Source organism: Canis lupus, chromosome 7 (genome assembly GCF_048164855.1).
Source record: "Canis lupus baileyi chromosome 7, mCanLup2.hap1, whole genome shotgun sequence".
Lineage (NCBI taxonomy): Eukaryota > Metazoa > Chordata > Mammalia > Carnivora > Canidae > Canis > Canis lupus.
In genome coordinates this window covers 23600206-23624588 of record NC_132844.1, presented here as the reverse complement: position 1 = coordinate 23624588, position 24383 = coordinate 23600206, and the positions used below count along the sequence as shown (strand labels likewise).

Genomic DNA, 24383 nt, shown 5'->3' with positions numbered 1-24383 from the left:
ATTCGGGCAGCCTGGGTGGCTCAGCAGTTTAGCGCCACCTTTGGCTCAAGGCATGATTCTGGAGTCCGGGGATCGAGTCCCACATCCAGCTTCCTGCATGGAGCCTGCTTCTTTCTCTGCCTGTGTCTCTGCCCACCGCCACCCCTACCCGCCGTGTTTCTCATGAATAAATAAATAAAATCTTTAAATAACATAAAATAATCAATCAATCAATCACCACATTCTTGGGGCACCTGGCTCAGTCATTAAGCATCTGCCTTCAGCTCAGGTCATGATCTGGGGGTCCTGAGATTGAGCCCCATGTTGGGCTCCCTTTCAGTGGGGAGCCTGCTTCTCCCTCTTCCTCTGTCCCTCCCCTGCTAATGCTTTCTCTGTGTCAAATAAATAAATAAATAAAATATTTAAATAAATAAATCACCACATTCTCATTTCTATTCTAAGCTTCCGTCTGTTCAAAGCTCATCTCATTCTTCTGAGTCTCTAGGAGATTAAGTTGCAGTTCAATTGCACCCTACAGAACTTGGTGCTAGTCCCCTATACAGCTGACAAGATGAGTGGGGCCCAAAGGAAGCTGGATCCATAACCATCTTCCCTTAACCAGGGAGATCAGAGAGAGAGAAAAACCAGCTCTTATGGCAAAGGTCCATGTGCCTCAACTGGAAGGGATGAAATTTACATGGGGAAATGTGCTTAAAAGAATGAATGCCTATACCCATGGAATGAAATAACAGCCCTACCTTCTTTAAACACAAGCTTCCCTGAAGAGTCAGACGTATAACAACCAATGTACTCCTGAATATCCGTGTGTTCATGATTGTTAATACGCACACAGTGGTTACCAGTAGCTGCAGCCAGCCACCGGATAAGGCTTGTTTTACCAACTGACGTCTCTCCCTGAATCAACACTGGATAGGTTCTTTAAAAGACCAGCCAATAAAGCAATTTAAGGGGGGGGGAAAAAAAAGACAAAAACCAGAATTAATTCAAGTAGTATTAAAAAGGAATTTATCACCATAAAAAAACATTTTCATATACCTATATGCCACTAATGGAATGTTTCTTAAGCCCTAAGAAGTTTCTATGTAAAAAGGGTTCCTCGGAAAATACTGAGGAAAGCAATCTCAACCTTGCTTATAGTACTTGTGAGAAATGGTGAATGGGACTAGCTGTTATTCATTTAAATAATGGATGATAAGTAGTCATCAGCAAAATACTGGAAAATAAGCATAATGATGGCCAAAATAATCTGCATCTGTATTGCTTCGACCAAAAGGTGCAATTATTAGAAACAATGCTTTGTGCCAGGAGAAAAGTGACAATACTGATTTTAGAAGGAATTACTCACTTAGCCAATAAACAACAATAAAGAACTTCGAAAATTAAGGAAGTAAAAAAAAAAAAGTAAAAAAAAAAAATAATAAAAATAAAAGAAAATTAAGGAAGTAAGACTAGAATGTCATCAATGCCTATGCTGGTAAAACTTCAGAGCAGCAAGAGAAAAGGTCCACACACCCCGCAGAAACCACTCGGACAATGTCTCTCAGGTTCAGCTTAACAGAAGATGTAAGAATGTAGGTCTCATCTATTGTAGGCTCCTTGTCTCCCACTGAAATCCAATATCCTTCAACCTGGATAAGTCGTCCTCCTTTTGGTTCTGGAATAGGCTGAAAGTCACAGAAGTTAGAGAAATAACCCACAGTCCTATTCTTTCAGAGAGGGGCGTAAGGTAGGAAAAACCACTGTCACCAAGAATGCTGCCCTGTTCTGGATGCTTTCAACATTAAAAGCCATGGGTGAAATATGAAAAGTACTTTGAGGAATGAGAACAAAATGATGACATGTATTGGTTTTTAAATCCAGGTGAGTTGTAGTGAGGAAAGAACTTGAATTGGATAGTTTCTGATTCAGTTCTTTTCTCTCACCTACCAAAATTTTCACTCTCAGTCTGATGAAATATTTGTCAAAAACATGTACTTCAAATGAACTAAATTCCTAAAAACAAGACCAGTTCTGAACTGAGGGAATGGGCTTTTGCATTATTACACTGATTTATAACAAAACTGTCATTTTCATACATCAAAAATAGTCAAAAGTGGTCAGATTTGTAGCTATGAAAAAATGCTCTTCTAAAACATTTAGTTCCCTAATTTGAAGCTACTACCATTCCAGGCACTTCTTTAAGAGCTCCTCAACTGAACTCAGAAGCAGTGGGGGAAAAAAAGGATCCTTAGGCCTCCATCAGGGGTAACCATGAGGAACACATAAAAAAAAAAAGATAAGGACAGTGAGTGGTATTAGAATAATAATCAAAGGAAGCTTAACTTTTTTTTTCAATGTTTTTATGGTTTACCAAAAGTACATATTCATGTGTTACTTGTATAAATTTTAGAAAGGAAAAAATACTGAATCCAAAGTAATCCTAAGTCCCTAATAAGGTTCTTTCTTCCTTAAGAGCAAGGAATCAACATAAAAACAAGCCAGTTAGTTGATAAACTACTTTCTCAGCATCTTTCACTCCCATGTTATTCTAGAATCTCCTCCTCAAACTGAAATGGTTGCTGTGTTTAATAAGAAAAAAAAAAAAAAAAAAGTCCAACTATCAATCAGATGGGAAATGTGTACACAAACTATGGTGTAAGCAACAAATTACTATGCAACCATTAGAAACCATGTCATAGTGATCTGTGGTACAGACACAAAAATATATCCAGGATATGGTTAGGCTAAGAAAGGAAGCCACAGAACAGTATTATGCGATGATTCCTTTTAAGTCATTTATATTAGATACATACATTAGAATTTGCCCTTACTGAGTGAAGTCAGGAAAAGACAAATACCATATGATTTCACATATAGGTACAATCTAAGAAACAAACAAACAAAAAAGACAACCCAAAAAAAAGACTCTTAACAAGAGAGAACAAATTGATGGTTTACCCAAGGGGAGGGGAGGGAAGAAGGGGGAGATGGTGAAACAAGTGAAGGGAATTAAGAGTACACTTAGCTTCAGCAACGAGTAACATACATAAAGATTTGTTGAATCACTATATTATATACCTGAAACTAATGTAATACTGTATATTAAATATACTGGAATTAAAATAAAAAACAAGAAGGAATTTGCCTTGATAAATCTATACATACACTGTCAAAATTTAAATATATATAAAAAAATACAAATATAATTTAGGTGGAAAGGTATATGGTTTAAATCTAAAGAGTAGAAGGATTACTAGGAATTTTCACCATCTAAGACACAACTTAATTTTTTGGAACAAACTGATTACTTTTATAATTAGAAACAAGTTTAAAAAAACAGAACACCAAAATTTTGATAATTCAGCCTTTTATTTATGTTAAAGAAGTCAAAAAAAACAAACAACATACCTGCTTCAGCAGACTTTTTACATTGCCAGAGACAATGTGTTGACAAATGAGCTTCTGAACTATTGGGTGTGATGCCCTGTCAAGCTGTGTTAAGAAACCCAAACAAAAGCCCTAGAAAAAAAAAAACAAATATGCATAAAACTGATTACACCCTTCTGCAATTACAGGCCAACTTATTTCAAGAAAAAAATTCAACCTCTTGGGTGGTGCTGGTTCCCAGAACAACTTTTAAATGTGATATTATAGTAGAATAAGGACAGGGTCACTCTGGTATGTTCTGGGCTGATCTGACTAAATGGAACACACATGCACAGGCAGACCCAGCATATGCATCACCACTCCCTCCCTTTCAATGATGAACCCATCCACCAAACTCCCATCCAAGCAGAGACTTTAGGAAGACCTCATAGAGCGAGCGCTGGATGTTGCCACACGGATTGGAAGCTGCAAATCGCAGAGCCCTGCAAAGGGTCCGAAGGCTGTAATGAGGTCTATGGCCAGTTCCATCCACCAATTTTGTCCCAGAGTCTTTCCGGAGAGCTGTGTACAAGCTACAAAAAAGGACAAAGTTCAGATGACTTTATTAACTCATAAGCATTCACCATTTTGCCGTTACTTTGATTTTCTACACAAGGCCCAAAAGCCACTTTTATAGAATTAGATAGTTAAGCTTACATACAGTTTCCTAGAGCATTCATCAAAACCTCTCAGACATTCACTTTTAAATCTATTTCTCACACAGTCAAAGACTTTTTCAAAAGAAGGATCTATCAATTTCCTTTTGGGTAAAAAGAGGAGAGAGGTGATGTTCTTAACAAAAGGATGGCAAGACAGGAGAAGTCCTTAGTAAAAATATCCAGAGTTCAGAGGCACTTGGGTAGATTAGCCATTTAAGCATTCGACTCTTACTTTCGGCTCAGGTCATGATCACAGGGTTGTGAGATCAAGCCCCATGTTGGGCTCTGTGCTCACAGGGGAGTGGGCTTGACCTGTCCCTTCCCCCCCCCTTACTCTCTCTTTAAATATAAATAAATCTTAGTATATGTATTGCAGAAGCGAGCACATAAATAAACCTTAGAGAGAGAGAGAGAATATACAGAGTTCAAACACAGTGTTCCTAATACACTCTAATACAATGGGGAAATAAAGTGCCTATGTAATCTATAATAGTAATGGAGAAGAAGCACACAGGAAAAATCACGGTGTATTGAAAGGTCATAGGTACAGCCATAATCAACAATGACAAAACGTTAAAAAGCATGAAAATATGACTGTTACTGTTATCATTATCACACACTTTAGAAGTCTAAAAGATGACAAGATGTTAGGAGTTTCAGAATAAAACATGAAATGCGAGGAATTTAAAATTTCATGAAATTCATGATCAGCTATACAAGATCAAGAGTAACCAAATGCATGTCACAGATGAAATCCAAATGAGATTTGGCTTATCTCTGCAATCTAGCTATATATTCTTTCTCTTATAGAAAGAATCTACATTCCAGAAGTGGGTTATTACAAATGGAACACTTACTACTTATACTTTCAGCATCTTACAAGAGCCTCTGCTTTACTAATCTGTTTTATCTCGCTTTTGAATTTTAATCACACGTATTTATACTTTTGTCCAAATAATCTTGGCTAACAAAATGTGTTCCAATTTTAGAATGTGGTATTGGTAAACCACTCCAAAGCATTTTCACAAATGCCTTCTTAACTATCCTATTTAAAATAGGGCCCCAAGCCTGTATTTTCTAATCCCCATTTTACTTTATGTGTTATTTTTCTTCACTTACCATAACCTAAAATAAGGAGAATCAGGATTCAGATATAGCTATTATTAATATTAAATATTCAGATATTTATAGCTATATCTCTAGTACCTGGGCAACTCAATAATTATTTGTACAAAAAAAAAAGGGAACAAATCACAAAAAGCAAAGTAAAACATTAATATGATCCTATTTCAAAAACTTTACATAATGTAATGTTCTTTCTAGATGACACAGACAAAATTTAAATTACTAAGTAATGTGCCCAGAATGATAGAATTCGTTTTTGACAGAGCCTGTACTAGGATTCAGGCTGTCTAATATAAGAGACTGTACCCTTTCCACATGGCATAAAAACAAAAACAAAAACAGAAACAGAAAAAAAAAGGCTCAAGAAAGCACCAAGCCACATGGCCAGTCCTTACTTTATTCCGCTATGCCTCAGTTAATTTTAAATCTGAATCATTCATTGTATCAACCTTTTTCTCCCTGCATCCCACATAACTAGCATGCAACCTGCAAAAATAAGATTTCATCAAGACAGATCAAAATACAAGCAAGCCTTTTACACCTTCCAGAGATGCAAACTCCTAGCTATGAATACAAAACTAATTAGGAGGGATCCCTGGGTGGCACAGTGGTTTGGCGCCTGCCTTTGGCCCAGGGCGCGATCCTGGAGACCTGGGATCGAATCCCACATCGGGCTCCCGGTGCATGGAGCCTGCTTCTCCCTCTGCCTGTGATCTGCCTCTTTCTCTCTCTCTCTCTGTGACTATCATAAATAAATAAATTAAAAAAAAAAAACTAATTAGAAGAACACTGTCTAATTGTTTACATATTCTCGTTAAGTGGTAATTACTAAGCTTTCGATGTGGCTTCATTAGGAAGATCCATGGGAATTCTTAAAGTTCCAACTTTAAAATAGAAACCTTAATGATAATCCTTCTCTAATAAGAAGCATTAAATAAATAAACAAACAAACAAACAAACATAAAATAAAATAAATAGTATTTGCGGATGAGGCACACAGGGAACCTACCTGATGATTCCTTGCACTGTGGTCTTATTTACACTCAGTCCTTTCAGATAATCCACAATAAGAATTTGTAAATCTTCTTTACTTTCCAATTCTTCTACATAAAGTTCTGTGAACCTATAAAACAATTATTATTACATAATAACCACTTTTTAGGAAGTTAATACAACTATTCTGACAATTAAAAAATACAAAACACAAAGGGTGGCTGGGTGGCTCAGTCAGTAAGCCAGCATCTGCCTTTGGCTCTGGTCATGATCCCAGGTCAAGCCCCTTGGGGGGCTCCTTGCTCACTGGGAAGCCTGTTTTTTTGTTTTTCCCTCTCCCTTTGCTACTCCTTCCCACAGTTTGTTCTCTCTCAAATAAATAAATAAAATCTTAAAAAAAAAAAAATACAAAACACAAAGTTATGTAAACTCATTTTAATTGCTTATGGTATAAAATATGAAAGTCTTTCATCTAGCTATAAACTGACCATAGTGAAATAAGATAACGTAATTGTTACCAAAAATTTATTATTTCTACGCAATACTCTTTGTAAGAAATAATTATAAAAAATAAGACATTTATCCCTTATTTTCAGAGGTGTTATAGCTACATGTAATAAAAAATACATCCAGCAGCAACAACAAAAAGCACCCACACATTCAAAAATAAAGTCACTGGAGCAAAGGAAGATATAATGTTTATAGTTTATAAAATTTTCCTAAGAAGGTTTTATTACTCTTATAATGAGAGGAATCTAATAAAATTTTAACACTATTTTAATACTCAAAATTCAACAAAAGGTCACCAACAAAAATAAGATCATTTAACTTTTTCCAAATGCTATATACATAAAATACCAAACAACTAAGTACCATGTTAGTGTCAGTCAGTGTTTACTGAACACTGAAACTTAAAAGGCCTTTTACAAATCACTGGCCTCATCCAAGAGGATTCATTCAGTTCCTAAAATGTACTTATACTGTTATATATTATACTGTTTTATCAGTATGTAAAGGTTTTCCTAATAGCTATAAGGTTAATTGAATGAAGAAAAAATTTTATTTTCAACGATATCCATGAGCCATTACGTGTCATACAAACAACCCAACTGAAAAAATTCTCCAGTGTTCTGGGGTCCTCCATATTCCTATCACCTAAAGAAAGTAGAAGAATATGACAAAGAAGAATTCCTCTTAGCAGAGATCAAGAAATTTCAAGCACCATTATGAGGACTGGTTATGTTATTATTATCAACCAATAAAGAGAATTTTTTTAAAAATCCCCAGGAACCAGGCCATGTCCCCTCACCTGTTTCTTATTCCTGGTGGGAGATTTCTTTTGCCCACGTCTGTTGCTGGGTTCATACAAGCAAATAAACGGAAGTCAGGATGACGAACCAGGGGTTCTGGTAAGAGAAAACCATAAGTTCTCAACTGGTAACATCAAGTGATCAGCCACGGGTGCCCCGGGGAAGACTATCTAAGTTCACAGAACCTCAGGCCAGGAAGCCCTGCCTCAGACTTAGCAAGAATGGTGCTGGCTGTGCAAACCATCCTTCCTTTTTCTGAAATCCCACTGAAACCAATTTCCAGACATATGTAACAACTTAATCTTATGCTCCCCTTCCACCATCTTTTAAGGTATGGTTGTTCATTACCACTTATGTTTTATCACCTATTCACCTATATGTATATCACCTATTCAAATATATACAATTCAGTATATACTACCAAGTAACAAATTCTTATTCTTGGGCACCTGGGTGGCTCAGTTGGTTAAGTGTCTCCTTTTGGCTTGGGTCATAATCCCAGGGTCCTGGAATCAAGTCCCACATCGGGCTCCCTGTTCTGTGAGTAGCCTGCCTCTGCCTTTCCCTATGCCTCTACCTCTCTTTTTCTCTCATGAATAAATAATTTTTTTAAAGATTTATTTATTTATTTATTCATGATAGATAGAGAGGGAGAGAGAGAGAAAGGGAGAGAGAGAGAGAGGCAGAGACACAGGAGGAGGGAGAAGCAGGCTCCATGCCGGGAGCCCGACGTGGGACTCGATCCCCAGACTCCAGAATCGTATCCTGGGCCAAAGGCAGGCACCAAACCTCTGAGCCACCCAGGGATCCCCATGAACAAATAATTTTTAAAAAATTTTTAAATTCTTATTCTTTGCATTCCCCATGCCTCCTAACTTGGCAGAAAATTAGTACTATGGAATGAACACTGGGAGACCTATGTAATCCACCTAACCAAAAGAATCTTACTCTAAAGAGGTCAAAGACCTGGCATCAAGTCAAACCTCAATGAGATCAAGTACTACCTGTGTCTCCTCGATCCAGCAACACTAGGGAGCCAGAAGAACCTTCAAGTAAACCACTGAGACATTCTAATGTTTCTGGAGCAGCCAGATTAATCTCATCCAACAAGATCCACTCTCCTTTCTTTACGGCTTGAGCTAGTGTACCCTAAAAGAAGATAAAGTGTTAAAAATCCACTGCAAAAAAGATACTCTCACCAAGAGCAGTTATGTAAGCAGGGTTAGAAACAAGGGCAAACCTCTTGTACTTAATGAACTTTCACCCTAAATGCCGAATGGCTGCCAGGTGATTTCAAGAGCTAAGGTCAAGTTACCATTTTTATTTTTATTTTTATTTTTTTGTTTATTTATGATAGTCACACACACACACACACACACAGAGGAGAGAGAGAGAGAGAGGCAGAGACACAGGCAGAGGGAAAAGCAGGCTCCATGCCCCGGGAGCCCGACGTGGGATTCGATCCCAGGTCTCCAGGATCGCGCCCTGGGCCAAAGGCAGGCGCCAAACCGCTGCGCCACCCAGTGATCCCGAGTTACCATTTTTAAATGTCCAGAAGGGTCAAGGGAGTATGTTTGAACCTAACAGAGACACGCAACAAACTAAATTATCTCAGTAGATGGATAGTCAGGTAACTAATAATCTATAATGTGTTTAGATGTTTAGAAGTATCCAAATGGTTATTAAAACCACTAAAAATAAATGTAGGATCAGTTGATGAGTATGCAAAGATGAGACGAATGACTAAGTCAAAAGAGTGCAGTGGTTGTAATACATAGCCTTATACATTTGCTAAAGAATATCAAAAGAAATCTTTCCTCTTCTTCATTGGTTTATCTCTTCAAGTTCTGTTTCCAAGAGAACTGAAATACAAATCTTAAAATCCACTATTGATACAACACCAGAAACTGTTTTATTATTAAATGGCTTTAACTTTTGTTTTCACAATGATCCTAACAGAATCTTCTATAAATTGAAAACATTAAAACAGGACAAGTGTATTGAACTCCAGTGTAATGCCAAGTCATGAAATAGATATAAACCCTATTTTGAGAGCACTTGACATCCTAATTGGTTATTTAAAAAAATATTCCTATTAAGATTAAGCTCTGATGACCAAATTTCCCATATTGATGGGACATGATTGAGTAATCTCTCTCACCAAAACACTATCTCAAACAAGAGTCCCACCTCCTTTTAAGGTGTGGTCTAAAATATGTCACAGAAACAATTTGTTATTATTATTATTATTATTATTATTATTAAAAAAATACCACAGTTTATTGAAGACTACAAATATTTTGTTACAAGTTGAAACTACATGCCTTCCAGAATCAAAAGCAACAGCAGGTGTGTGCATTGACACTTCGGAGGTGCTGCACCACTTGAATTCGAAATGGGTAAGACAGGGTCAGACACATGGGGGAGAGGGAAAAGGGGAAAGGGCAAGTTCAAAGCTCAGAAGGCAGAAACAATTTTTTAAAATAAGAATTTAAAAATCTTAAGCTGGGGATCCCTGCATGGCTCAGCGGTTTAGCACCTGCCTTTGGCCCAGGGCATGATCCTGTGGTCCCAGGATCAAGTCCCACATCAGGCTCCCTGCTTCTCCCTCTGCCTGTGTCTCTGCCTCTCTCTGTGTGTCTCTCATGAATAAATAAATAAAATCTTTAAAAAAATAAAAATAAATAAAAATCTTAAGCTATGAAAATTTTTTAGGTTGGTCCTTCCCACAGGGTGATAGGCAGAAAACAGCAGAACTACCCATTCACTGAGAGTGAGGCCTAAAGTGAATAGATCCAAATCTACTCCTCCTTCCCCCTCACCATGAAATAGAGTCCACTAGTTGTCCTCAACTCCAACTTTAAGAATAATGGTGCTCATCAAGACCTTATAATTTCCATAAAGGATATTTTTCAAAAATCTCCCCCTGAAGTATTATTCATTAGTGTTTATTAAGTCTCAAACACCAAGCACTAAAAATATCAACATAAAGATAATACAAAATAGTAGCCTGCCTAAACCTGAATTTTGTATCAAATCAACATTCCTTTAACCTAAATAACTGAACCAAAATACCTCTACAAATGCAAACAATAGGGCATTTTCAGTCATTTTCATCTGTTGTTGAGCATGGTTGAGTCTAAGACCAAATGCTTCCCATTTCTCTTTTAGGAGTAACCCTAGAAAAGAATAAGGACAAGAATTTAACATACACTTTAGGTTGTAAAACATAGAACTTAAACACACACACAAAAAAAACAAAACTCACATAAAAATCAAACATCTTAGAAGTATAAAAAAATAAGTTCAAATACTTATATATAATGTTATGTTTCAGCCACAATAGTAACTAGTTCACTTATATGCATATGTTCGTTAGTTAATTCTTTCACCCCTCATAAGAGCTTCGAAGTAGATACCCTTATTCCCATTTTATGAACGAGGAAACACAGAGAAGATAACTAAACTACCAAAAACCCTTTGGCTGTAGAATTCAGCTTTTTGGGTATAATTTATTTTCTAAGGAAAGAGGAATTATTGACCAATAAGTGGTACTTGTACATCAACATTAACAATCATGTTTTTATGGAAATCATGACTAGAATCACAGAAGCAGCAATACTTCAGAATTAGTCATCTCCCTTAAGTCCTACAAAGCTCCAATTTCTACTGCTTCATTCTTCCCCAAACTCCTCCTAATTCTGTAAGGGAACCCAAATTTGTCTGCCTGATGTGCAGGGAAGCCAATCACAAAGACACCAAGTGTGCAGCAAGAATTTATTTAAGAGTCAGCCCAATGAGGAGACTCTGAATAGAAGCCTCAATCCACCCTTCCCCAAGAAAGATAGGAAAATTTAAAGGCAAGTGAAAACAGGTCTGGGTAAAAAGTTGCATCTGTGGTTTTAGTCTACATCTGCACTTATTATTGGTCCCACTAACCCTTTGTTACCAGTTTCAATCCCCACTGTTTTTTTTTTTTAATTTTTTATTTATTTATGATAGTCACACAGAGAGAGAGAGAGAGAGAGGCAGAGACACAAGCAGAGGGAGAAGCAGGCTCCATGCACCGGGAGCCCGACGTGGGATTCGATCCCGGGTCTCCAGGATCGCGCCCTGGGCCAAAGGGAGGCGCCAAACCGCTGCACCACCCAGGGATCCCCCCACTGTCTTTTGAACATGATTCACTCTTGAGTAAATTGGGATAACAGTTCTAACTACTTCCTACAGAAACGGGGTGCAGTTTCGGGGTTTGAGGAATCAAACAACTTTGTGCTTTCTTGGAAATATTCCCTAGCACTTGGCTTAACATGTACATTCTGCTTGACTAAACAGTAGTTTCTTCTTTGGTTGCTTTCAAGCAACATCAAAGCTGACATATCCAGCAACCATACAAGCTACCAGAAGCAGCTCAAGTCCTTTACCTCCATGCAGCAACTAACCTTCATCAAGAATAAGGAGCTTTACAACTTGGGAAAGAGCTGTATCCCCAACACTCTTTCTTGTCACTAAATCTCATTTTTCTGGTGTGGCTGACAACCGCATTATCACCAGTCAATTCTTTCACAGCGATGCCCGGAAGCTCTAGAAGTTTGCTGAATTTGTTGCTTGTGTTGGAAATAGTGTTAAACACAATTCACTGAATTCTATTGAATCTCCTCATTCCTTTAAAACCCAGCCACCTGATCTAAGTCTTGGATATAAATTGGTTTTTCCTCAAAGCCAAATAGCATTAGTTCACAGTAGGGGTTGCCTTGTGACACGAATGACACTAGTAAAAGGTGAATGCAAGAAATATTTAACTGTGGAGAAAAACATTCTTATACTGTACAACAGGTGGGTCATCGAGTGCTGTCATAGCACCTCCTACTCTGACCAGATGGGTTCTATCAGCATCAGTGGCCACCATCTGGTCATTTTTCTGCATGTCCATATTCAGACCCTTGTGTAGGTAAAAGCAGGAAATCTGGCCACTGTTTTTCTATTAGAGACACAGCTCTTAAAAAAAAAAAAAAAAAAGACACAGCTCTTCTTACAGTGGCACTTTAAGGATGTACAAACACCATCACCTGTTGTCCAGCATTTATTGCTTGTGGATTCAACCTGCTGTAAAGTATATAGCAAATCAGTAACCCCAAGTAATAACACTCCTCTGTTAGTCTGCTGTAAAGTATATAGCAAATCAGTAACCCCAAGTAATAACACTCCTCTGTTAGTCTGTCTCTTAAAAAAAACATCTTAAGATATATTGGGGTGGGGCACGAGGGTGGCTCAGTCAGTTATATGGCCTACTCTTGGTTTTAGCTCAGGTCATGATCTCAGGGTTGAGATCAAGCCACAAGTCAGGACCTGCGCTCAGCAGGGTGTCTGATTAAGACTCTCTTCTCCTCTGCCCCTCTCCCCATGCTCACTTGCTTGCTTTCTAAAAATACATAAATCTTATTTAAAAAAAAATCTGTCAGAGCTCACAAGAATAGTTAGCAAAATTTTCGTTCCAAAGATAGTGGGTGAAATCGATACTCAAGGTGTGCCACCATCCAAGGTTTGGGTGATCCTGGCTCTTATGTTTTTTTTGTCTTTCTTTCTCAAAAGTCAAAAGTCCCCTTTCCGGGGGCACCTGGTTAAGCCTCTGCCTTCAGCTGAAGTCATGATCCCAGGGTGCTAGGATCAAGCCCCAAGGATCTCCCTCTCCCTCTGCCACCCCACCCTGCTTGAGCTCTATGTCAAATAAATGAAGTCTTACCAAAAAAGAAAGAAAGAAAAAAAAAAAAAAAAGACCCCTTTCTTTCCAACTAGCTCCATGAGTATGTACTGGTGAAAAGGGCTTCAGCTTTATTGATGTTACCACAGTATATATACGTGAACTTCCTTGTATATGGTTACAAATTAACATTCTTCCCTTTTGACAGATTTTTTTTTTTAGAAAAATATCACAATCGGGATCCCTGGGTGGCGCAGTGGTTTGGCGCCGCCTGCCTTTGGCCCAGGGCGCGATCCTGGAGACCCGGGATCGAATCCCACGTCGGGCTCCCGGTGCATGGAGCCTGCTTCTCCCTCTGCCTGTGTCTCTGCCTCTCTCTCTCTCTCTCTCTGTCTTTCATAAATAAATAAATAAAATCTTTTAAAAAAAGAAAAAAAGAAAAAATCACAATCCAACATTGTTTCTTGTTAGATTGAGTTTAATTGTTCTGGACCTTAGGTAAGAAATTTGCTCCATATCTCACAAACCAATCTTAGTCTTGAAAATAGGTCAGTTCTGTTAAACAGTTGTCAGCTCAGGAGACTGTCCTGCAGGTGGGCTCTCAAAGTTAGACCAGGTAAAGATGCTTTGTAAGCAAGGTATCTGTAAGCAAGGTATCAAGCTGCTATTTCCAAGGGGCTTTATTGGCTCCATAAAGTCAACCTACTTCTTTAATGCTGTCTGGTCACATTTGAGTCTATGCATTTCACCCTCAAATATGACATTCCAGTCAAAGCCTTGGTAATATAACCAATGTTTCCAGTGGCATCCTATTACACGGAGAACAGATTCTTAGAGATCTTATGCTAATAATTATAATACATGCCACGAAAATATAAGAATTTTCAGAGAATTTCTGAATTCTGGAGGAAAAAAATAAATGTTTCATATTTGTTTACAAAGGAACATTATATTAAATTCCTGTGAGTCATAGCTGAAGAGAAAAAGTTCCCTTAAATCTGTAAGAGCAAATATTAGAGAACCAGAAATACTTCAAACAAAAGTCATAAAAAATATATAATCATTTTTCTCAGTTCTTTTAGTCCCATGTTATTCTGCTTGAATCTAGTTCTTTCATTAGTTCCAGAAATTTTTACCTTGTTCAGTTTTATCATCTTAAAGGTATCAAAAAGCCTTATTTGTCAAAAGTCCTTTCTACGAATTGCCTTTAAGCTGAAACATACTTGCAAGATCATCAACAATAACTATAAATGGCAAAAGGCTCAAAAATGGCCATGGTTAAAGATCTGATCAGAGTTCATTATAATACAGTTGACAGGGAAATATAATTATTACTGGGCACACAACATTTTAATAATTAGAATTACAAGTAATGACACTGTACCAAGTTATATTAAAATCTTATAACCTGGGACGCCTGGGTGGCTCAGTGGTGTAGCGCCTGCCTTCGGCCCAGGGTGTGATCCTTGAGTCCCGGGATCGAGTCCCACATCGGGTTTCCTGTGTGGAGCCTGCTTCTCCCTCTGCCTATGTCTCTGCCTCTCTCTCTCTTTCTCTCTCTCTTGGTCTCTCTCATGAATAAATAAAATATATTTTTTTTAATCTTACAACTTAAGAAGGTTTACCATCCTTTCTTTGACAATGCTTCCATGTAATCTGACATAACAACCAAGCCTAATTAGTAAAAAAGACTTCATTTAGAAGTTGAATTTTGGGAAATTTGTCAGAAGTGTCAAAGTTTTGAAGCATATGCCAAAAATAGGATTATAGATCATTACAAAACTTAGTATCCTATTTAGCCAAGGCAGCAATAAGAGATTCTAAAGGTTACAGAATACAAATACAGAAGGTTACAGAATTGTTAGCAACACTTAGGACTTTTAATACTGAGAAGATGCAACTTTCTTAAGTAATCAAGGATCTAATGAAGACAAAACACAGAAATTTGTTTTTCTAAGCAGATTAAAGATAAAAACCTGTTTATAATTTCTTATTAGACCAATAACCTAAGGAAACTGTCATTTTAACATGAAAACCTAATTCCAATTTGATGCTGGTATACTTCTGATATTAAAGATTACTCGTTCCAACAAATGAATTCTTTAAAAATTTATAGAGTCCCTTCCTTTTTCCTGTCATCTCCCATGCTGACATACACTTATCAGGATAAGGATACCCAGGGCACAGCATGGATCTGAGTTCTTGTGGTGGGTGTAGTGATGTGCTGACCAGAATCTCCATCAGAAATGAAGGACTCTCAGCTGCAGGGGTGCTGCCAACAGTCCTCAACTCTGAAATGCCACTGGGGATGGCCTTGACTAAAGACAGCTGCCTTACCAAGGGCATGCCCTCTTCCCAGGTGGTCACATCCAGTAACTATTATAAAAGTCCAGTTCCAATTTTGCCCCAATTTAGGATGGTTCTGAAGGGGCAGCCCCGGTGGCGCAGTGGTTTAGCACCGCCTGCAGCCTGGGGTGTGATCCTGGAGACCCGGGATCGGGTCCCACATCGGGCTTCCTGCATGGAGCCTGCTTCTCCCTCCGCCTGTGTCTCTGCCTCTCTCTTTGCTCTCTCTGAATGAATGAATAAATAAATCTTAAAAAAAAAAAAAAAAAAAAAAAGGATGGTTCTGAAGGATAATCCAAATTTGAAACTCCTCAGAGAATCAGCTAAGCTTCTGTTGATATTGTATCACTGCTCAACTTCTGTCTAATCTTGCTTTCTTACTCCCTTCTCTTCCCCAGGTGTTGATCACTCCCTAATAAACTTAATCTTAGTGCCTACCAAGCACAAAATTCCTTTCCAAAGATTCCTTTCTCACAAACCTACAACTTTCCTCTTTACATTCACTTTTTGTCTTCAATTTTCCTTCTAAATAACCAGTCTCACTTTCCTTGCATAGTTTTTTCTCTGATCATTTCCATTAATTCTATATATTAGAATTCTTAACTCTTAGAAACCTTAAGTTTCTAGTGAAAACTAAGTAGTAACTAATAGTGAACTGTCTGTTGTACCAGCAGCATTCCTTAGACTGGTGAATTTATGACATTTAAGAATTTTTAGAAATATATGCCTTATCTCAGCAATGGCACAAAACATGTTTACTAACAAACTCAAATATCTTTAGTTTCTCTGTAAAAGGAGGCCAAAAGCATATAAACCTATGTTTAGTAATTAAGGTTTTATCTTATTTAGAAATGATCTAGAGATTTAGTGTTTTTTACTTAACTCATCATTTAACTTAGTAAAACTTTAGTTTTAGGTTACCAAGGACTTTGAAAATGACTTTAAAGTTTACCTATAAACCTTTTAATCTTATTTACATGTTTGTTCTTAACAGTTATGTTTAGATTACCCACGAAAACTATAAAAGACAAAGTCATTCGTCCAAGCTATATATATTTAAAAAATCATATCAATTTATTTGACTTAAATAAATTTGACTTAAATGTTGAAAATTCTAAAGATATGTCTATTTTAATTAAACCAACAAACTTAAATTATCTTTAGTACCCAATGTTTTTTCAGATCATGTGAACTTGAAAACCTTGGGTTAGTTTCTGAGTTTTAGAATGCCCAATTCTTATACACACTCACCTTTAACTGAAATAGTGCTCCTTTACAAGCTAATTTTAGCACTATCCAGAGGTGGAGAAAATATCTCATATTTACAGCGTACATGAACACATATCCAAATACACAAACAAGGTGCAAACAAAATCTTACAGAACAAATCCAATTGTGAGATGGTATTATAATTTACGGATTCATTAAGTGGTCATTCTTATCCAAGGTCTAATGAATATTACGGCCAAGCAATGTTGCAAAAAAAGTCTTTTTTGTTTCATAAGTTCTTAACTACACATTGCCCAATTTTGGAGAATATAGCCCAAAGGGCTACATTCAGGAATCAAGTTGTCATTTCCCATTTTCCAATTAAAATGCGGCTGATTTTATCCAAAGATGACAACAAAAGCTGCAACAACAAACCAAATTAAGCCCAGAATACCTCTATAAGCACTGGTTACTCCCTAGAATCAGGGCTTCACCAACCAAACCAAATGGCTTCCTAGTTAACCTTTTCCTAATCCAGCAAGAAAAGGAGGCTAAGAAAGTGAAGACAAATGGGAGAAAGAAATAGGCTCACTAAGACACATCTGTCCAAAGCAAAAACCATTTCCTTGCCACACCAGCTAAATTAAGCACTGAGGGCTGGCAGCATCCAGTCAGGGTAGGGCTTCAGGTACAATCCCTAAGACAAAGAGCCTAGGCAGCTGCTTGAACTTGTAACCAGATTTTTAGCATCTGGCAGCCCACGAACCACTGGCAAAAAGCTAATGGATGGATGGCTCACCAAATTCATAACTAAACCAAAGTTTATGTCTGATACACAGCAAAGCCAATTGAGTAAGCAGCAAGGAAAGAGATTTACTTAAGGAGGCAGCCAAAAAGCAGCTTATCTCAGGGTTGTAGGTCTGAGCCCCACTTTGGGTATAGATTCCTTGAAAAATAAAATCTTAAAAAAAAAAAAAGGCAGCCAAAATAAGGAGATGGAACAATAAGCCTCAAATCTGCCTTGCAGGGGAGAGGAGTCAGGGATGTTTAATGGAAAACACTGCGTAAAAAAAAAAAAAAAAAAAAAGGAAAACACTGCGTATAGATTCCTTAAAAATAAAATCTTAAAAAAAAAAAAAAAAAAAAAAGGCAGCCAAAATAAGGAGATGTAACAATAAGCCTCAAATCTGTCTTGCAGAGGAGAGGAGTCAGGGATGTTTAAACACTGCAGCCTCGTTTATTAGTCCCGTTAGCCTTGTGGTCACTGGTTTCAATTCTGCTAATTACACCCCAGCCTCATGACCTCCCACTAGTAATATGGGTCCTATTCTTACCAGTTTCACTCTCTTTTTCATCCTTGTTGACAGCCGACTTGTGCACATGCTGCATTAGTCTGAGGAGATCCTGCCACCGTTTCTGCCTGTAACAGGTCTGAATATGTCCCAAGAACGTAAAGTTTTGCTTCTTAGAAAATGTCTGGGCAAAGAGTTCTTCAAATGCCTCCCGTAAGGGCAGCCAAATAAGCTTATGGTCCACTGGTTTGTAACTGAAACAAAAGATAAATGTAATTCCAAAACTTCTGAGACTAAGAGAATTTAGAAATCATGTCTTAGAATATAGATATTTTAATCAAATTTAATCAAAATCGGAAATAATACCAAATACTTTTAAAATCTATGTTAAAGTTTTATTTTTTTATAAAGATTTATTTATTTGAGAGAGAGAGACCAAGGTGGGGTGTGGAGGAGGAATCCTCAGGCAGGCTCTCAGCTGATCAAGGCCAACATGGGGCTCGATTCCAGGACCCTGAAATCATGACCTGAGCCAAAAACCAAGAGTTAGCTGCTTAACCAATTGAGCCAGCCAGGTGCCCCATGTTAAAGGTTTAATTAAATTATAATCTATTTTCTCCACACTGTTTGAAGGGTCTGTACTGAAGGTAAAAACTAGTATTTGATAAACAGTATTATGAAAAAAATTGGAAATTCCTAGTTGGGCAGTAAGAGGCATGTCACTTATTTTACTAACATGTTTAAATAAACATCATTAATGATGTATTTTTTAAAAATTAACCAAAAAGTTTTCAGGATATTTTTAGAAGAAAATACAACTCTGAAATTGATTAACTTAAGCAAAGTGAACACAGCTCAGAGCATCTCAATTGATGGGGGAATATACTGCTCTTAAAGAGACAGAAGCTGGGAGAGGGGGGGCAGCAACAAAATCTTAGATATTGCAAAGGTTTGTGGCCCTCCAAAGCTCAACATTTTATTACTTAGTATTTAGATTCTCTCTTATTCTTTAGCAATTCTCTGGTTGAGGAGCTAGAAAATTAATTCATATAAATTTTATTTATTTATTTTAAGCATTAGGCTCCAGACCCAGCATGGAGCCTAACTGCAGGGCTTGAACTCACAACCCAGAGATCATGACATGAGTTGAGATCAAGAGTTGGGACACTTAACTGAGCCACTCAGGTGCCCCTCTGTAAATTTTAATTTAATATTCAGGGTTAAGGATGATAATGAAGAGTTGAGAAACACTCCTGTAGCTAAAAGTTGCTCAAGCACCACTAATTGTTCCTGAAAAATATAAGTATACAATTTTCTGTATCCTAAGATACTAATACTATAATTCAAGGACCATGACATAAAGTTTATTTCCAAGAAAAATAACTTGAGAACTGAAATACCAAGTATGCTTCAGAAGAGTCAAGCACAATTAGAGAACACATAGACCCTATTTACTCATTGGACTGTGAGGGAGGAACGATGAGATAAGTAAAACCAAGACCCTGACACTGAGTATCTATCAAAGAGTCTGATTCCAGAGAAAAACTACAAGAACTTCAAACTCATTTATATTTAACAGCAAGCATGAACACATTGATAAAGACATTTACTCGATTTACTCAACAAAAATTTACTGAGTACCTGCTAGGTGTTAGGCACTGAGTAAACAAGACTCACAAGGTCCTGCCCCACTGTACCTTACAATCTAATGAAAGAGAAAATAAAAAATATACCTATTATAAAATACAAGTAGTGCTGTGAATATAAATAAAGGAGAGTGGGAGAAGAAGGCACTGATAATTCAGATATGATAGTCAGAAAGGCTTTCTTAAAGATTGGAATTTGAAGGGGATTCGAATCAAGCATGGGGGCGGGGTGGGGGGGAGGGCGGCAAAGGATGCCACAGAGACAACAGCACCTAGGTGCCACACGGAAAAGTGTGTGGCTGGAGCTCAATGGCAGAGCCAGACAAAGGAAATTATGTCAGAGAAGTGCCAATGCTGGATTATAAAGGGCCTTAGAGATTTAAAAAAAAAAAAAGCCTTTGGAATATACTCTAAATTGCCTGAGAAGTCAATGCAAGGATTTGAGACAGAGAATGATGTGCTTGCTGTCCAACTTCTGATTACACCTTTGAAAGATGATTAACTACTAAATGGAAGAGAGACCACAGGGAAATTAGGAGTACAAGGAAAGATGAGAGAGCTACACACTGGAGCAAGCAAATGATGATGAACAGCAGAAGAAGTAAGGAATTAAAAAAAAAAATTTTATTTAAATAAAATTGCTAGTCTTTAGGATGATAGTACAAATGGAACCCAAAGCAAACTGAGGTAGCAGAGTAATGATTAAAAGTACATACACTCAGTACAGACTGACTAGGTTCAAACATGAACCAGCCATTACCTTGAACAAGGTACTTAATCACATGTGCCTCAGGTCTCTTGAGTATAAAATGGGGTAATAGTCTGCCTCATGGTTGCTAAAACATTAGCACAAAGGACTCCAGGGTGCCTGGGTGACACAATTAAGTGTGCAACTCTTGGTTTTGGCTCAGGTCATGATCTCAGGGTCCCGAGATCAAACCCTGCATCAAGCTCCATGCTTGGCAGGGAGTCAGCTTGAGGTTTTGCTTTCTGCCTCTGCTCCCAACCCCTCTCCCCCACCTTGCTCTCTCTCTAAAATAAATAAATCTTTTAAAAATAAAAAATAAAGGACTCTAAATAGTGCCTGGGGCAGCCCCGGTGGCGCAGCAGTTTAGCGCTGCCTGCAGCCTGAGGTGTGATCCTGGAGACCCAGGATCGAGTCCCACGTCGGGCTTCCTGCATGGAGCCTGCTTCTCCCTCTGCCTGTGTCTCTGCCTCTCTGTGTGTGTGTGTGTGTGTCTCTATGAATAAATAAACAAAATCTTAAAAAATAAAATAAAATAAACTATGAAATTAAAAAAAATAGTGCCTTGGGCAGCCCTGATGGCGCAGCAGTTAAGCGCCGCCTGCAGCCAGGGGTGTGATCCTGGGGACCCGGGATCAAGTCCCACATCAGGCTTCCTGCATGGAGCCTGCTTCTCCCTCTGCCTGTGTCTCTGCCTCTCTCTTCTCTCTCTCTCTCTCTCTCTCTCTCTCTCTCTGAATAAATAAATCTTTAAAAAAAAAAAATAGTGCCTGGAACATGAGTATATATAAGAATCAGCTGTTATAATTATTACCATTATTAACTGGCCCAAGTTTATTGAATTCATGAAAGTATAGTAGCTTAATAACTACAAATTAGACTCAAAGAAACATTTGTTCATTTAAAGTGGAGCCAATGACTGAAAGAGTTAAGTCAATATAAGTCAATTTTACAAGTGATGTAAAAACTGAATATGTGTGTGTGTGTGTGTGTGTGTGTGTGTGGGTAGACAGATACATACATACATACATACACTTCAGGGATACCTGGGTGGCTCAGCGGTTGAGTGTCTGCCTTCAGCTCAGGGCATGATCCTAGGGTCCGGGATCGAGTCCTAACATCAGGCTCCTTGTGGGGAGCCTGCATCTCCCTCTGCCTATGTCTCTGCCTCTCTCTCTCTCTCTCTCATGAATAAATAAAATCTTAAAAATATACACTTCAGAAAAGAAAAAAAAAACCGAATTGCAACACAAATATTCAGTGAGAACCAACCTGACACTTGAGAGAAAATAACACTGAGAATGCATGTAAGAATTCATTTGAAAATGGCTAAAACAAAAGAAAATGACTTTCTAAAACTGTAATATGTGAAAGAACACAAAACAGTACATGCTGAGAAATGATAAACACTCTTCTTCAAGGGGCACATGAGTGCTCAGTCGGTTAAGCATCTGCTTTGGCTCGGGTCATGATCCTGGGTCCTGGAATCAAGCCCCATGTGGGGCTCTCTGCTCAGCGGAGAGCCTGCTTCTCCCTCTCCCTCTGCCTGCCACTCCCCTTGCTTGTACTTTTTCTCTCTTTGTCAAATAAATAAAAAAAATTTTTAAAGGGGGTGGGAGTAAGAAACAGTTTTCTTCATTTTAGAGTCAGGATTCCAAGTTTATAAGCATATGCACTTCTGCCCTGCTCTCTTCTGTGCAGATGTTTCTACGAGTGGCAAGAAAGAGGACAGGATGCAAGTTGGTCGCCCTTCCATTTCTACGGGATCTTTACTTTTCCTCCGATTTTTTCTTTCCTTTATTGACAACTTCTCCAAAGGTACCTCTCCTTCTCTATACAGCTGTTTCTCCCTCAGAGGTTGCCTTTTCCGAGATAATCTCCTTCTCAATAGTCAGTACTGTGAACCTGTGCTCTGGGTTTTGCCATTTAGTCCTAGACTTTCTCCTTCGGGAATGATTTTATCTGGTTCATGTAAGTCCTCTGTCTCCTTTACTCTTCTTTATGGAGTCTCATCACCCTCAACTCTGTTTGAACTTGGATTCTCTACTCACAGGTAATCTAAAGGTCTATGTTCTGCCTACCAGAATAACAGGAGCACCTGGCTGGCTCAGTCAGTGGAGCATGTGACTCCTAATCTCGGGGTTATATGTCCGAGCCCCCATGTTGGGTGCAGAGATTACTTCAAAATAAAATCTTAAAAATTAAAAAAAAAAAAAAAAAAAGAGCTAAAATTAAATGGAGGGGATCCGGGCTGGCTCAATCAGTAAAGCATGCAACTCTTGATCTCAGGGTCATGAGCTCAGGCCCCACGTTTGGTGTGGAGTCTACTTAAAGGGGGGAAAAAAAACCCACAAACCTAAAATTAAATGAAGGAAAAAGGTATACCAAGCTAATACTAATAAAAAAAACAAGGGGGTACATATACCAACAAAGATCAGTAGGCAATCTGCATAACATAAAACTCTGATGGTCTCTGAAGCTTAACTTTTACCAAGTGTTTTTAATCCTCAATAATAATCTTCTTAAAACCAATCTAGGGATCCCTGGGTGGCGCAGCGGTTTAGCACCTGCCTTTGGCCCAGGGCGCGATCCTGGAGACCCAGGATTGAATCCCACGTCGGGCTCCCGGTGCATGGAGCCTGCTTCTCCCTCTGCCTATGTCTCTGCCTCTCTCTCTCTCTCTCTCTCTCTCTCTCTGTGACTATCATAAATAAATTTTAAAAAAAAATTAAAAAAAAAAAATCTAAAGGATCCAGATTCACAAACCAAACTAATTAGGTTTATAAATTTCTTTCATTTTTTTTTTAAAAGATCTTATTTATTTATTCATGATACACAGAGAGAAGGCAGAGACATAGGCAGAGGGAGAACAAGGCTCCTCGCAGGGAGCCCGGTGTGGGACTTGATCTCGGAACTCTGGGATCACGCCCTGAGCTGAAAGTAGACACTCAACCGCTAAGCCACCCACGCATCCCTCTTTCGTTATTTTTTCACAATAGTATTTGACATATGCAAACTATGTTTAACATAAGTTATAAAACCTAATAAAACAGATGAAAGTAACACATCCCCAAAATAGTTATTACCCTTTCTAGATCCCATCTCCCTGCCAACTCTTGAATATTGTTTTCCACTCCCTTGTCTTTTAAAAGTAATTTTGTCTCTCTTATATACAAAAATTCATAAGCAAGGGAATCATCCATGCATCTACAATGTTATATACTAAAAGATCTGATTTATACTACTTTCCAGTAATACAAAAGAATAGGAAACAATGCATATTTCCAACCATATAAAAATTGAAGCATATGTAAGTTTTCTGATAGCTGATGCTAACCTACTGACAAGGAAAAATGAATATATATTCTTTTTAGCAAGTTGGCACTAAAACAAAATTCCAGTTACCTTATTCTGATTCTAACCTTTTAATATTATCAATTGCATCAGGACACAAATAAGCATCTTTGTACTCACTATGTTTAAAACGACTTAAAATGGTTGACATAACACTATAAATTCATACAAGAGACAGACCCAGTCCATGTTCATTTAGTACAAGCCTAGCCATTTATGTTAGGAATACATAACAAGAGAATATTCCTGCAGACACATATAGATACAGAATAGAGAGAAATACATGGTAGTATAGATATACCTAGTTAAGTAACAAATTCTATGTTAGTGAAAACACATGGCCAAGTACCTCGATGAGGGAAAGGGGAGATTAAGTGTCAATTAATTGATAGAAGTAAAATAAAAACAAGGTAGAAAGATCACCGGGGAAATAAAAGTAGAATTAGAGTAAGAAAGATAAGCCTCAGCTAATGGATCTTAAGATAATATATATTTAAAACATATATATAACATATATATTTAAAATAAATATTTAAAGCATTAAGCACATAATTACTAACATGTGAAGAACAGAATATAAGTTATAGGTAAGAAAAGAAAA

At 37.8% G+C, this 24383-nt stretch overlaps 1 protein-coding gene and 1 long non-coding RNA gene across 7 annotated transcripts in view; one reads left to right on the top strand and one right to left on the bottom strand.

Moving 5' to 3' along the window:
- MDN1 (midasin AAA ATPase 1) overlaps positions 1-24383 on the bottom strand; it is a 166527-nt gene that overhangs the window by 101170 nt on the left and 40974 nt on the right. For all 3 annotated transcript variants that reach the window (XM_072832058.1, XM_072832059.1, XM_072832060.1), the window contains exons 16-24: positions 18080-18291; positions 10568-10671; positions 8497-8641; positions 7492-7588; positions 6199-6312; positions 3791-3938; positions 3388-3498; positions 1513-1664; positions 738-916 (exon numbers count right to left, since the gene is read on the bottom strand). In XM_072832058.1, coding sequence (XP_072688159.1) covers positions 738-916; positions 1513-1664; positions 3388-3498; positions 3791-3938; positions 6199-6312; positions 7492-7588; positions 8497-8641; positions 10568-10671; positions 18080-18291 — 1262 coding nt within the window. The remainder of the gene's footprint in view (positions 1-737; positions 917-1512; positions 1665-3387; positions 3499-3790; positions 3939-6198; positions 6313-7491; positions 7589-8496; positions 8642-10567; positions 10672-18079; positions 18292-24383) is intronic.
- The window catches only part of LOC140636647 (uncharacterized), a 68434-nt gene that overhangs the window by 18127 nt on the left and 25924 nt on the right, over positions 1-24383 (top strand). For 2 of the 4 annotated variants that reach the window (XR_012033874.1, XR_012033871.1), the window contains exon 3: positions 22130-22246. The exons of 1 other annotated variant lie outside the window; for it this stretch is intronic. This is a non-coding gene — a long non-coding RNA (uncharacterized lncRNA). Of the gene's footprint in view, positions 1-18112; positions 18175-22129; positions 22247-24383 lie in introns of all 4 variants that reach the window. One more of the 4 variants, XR_012033872.1, reaches the window with a different exon arrangement.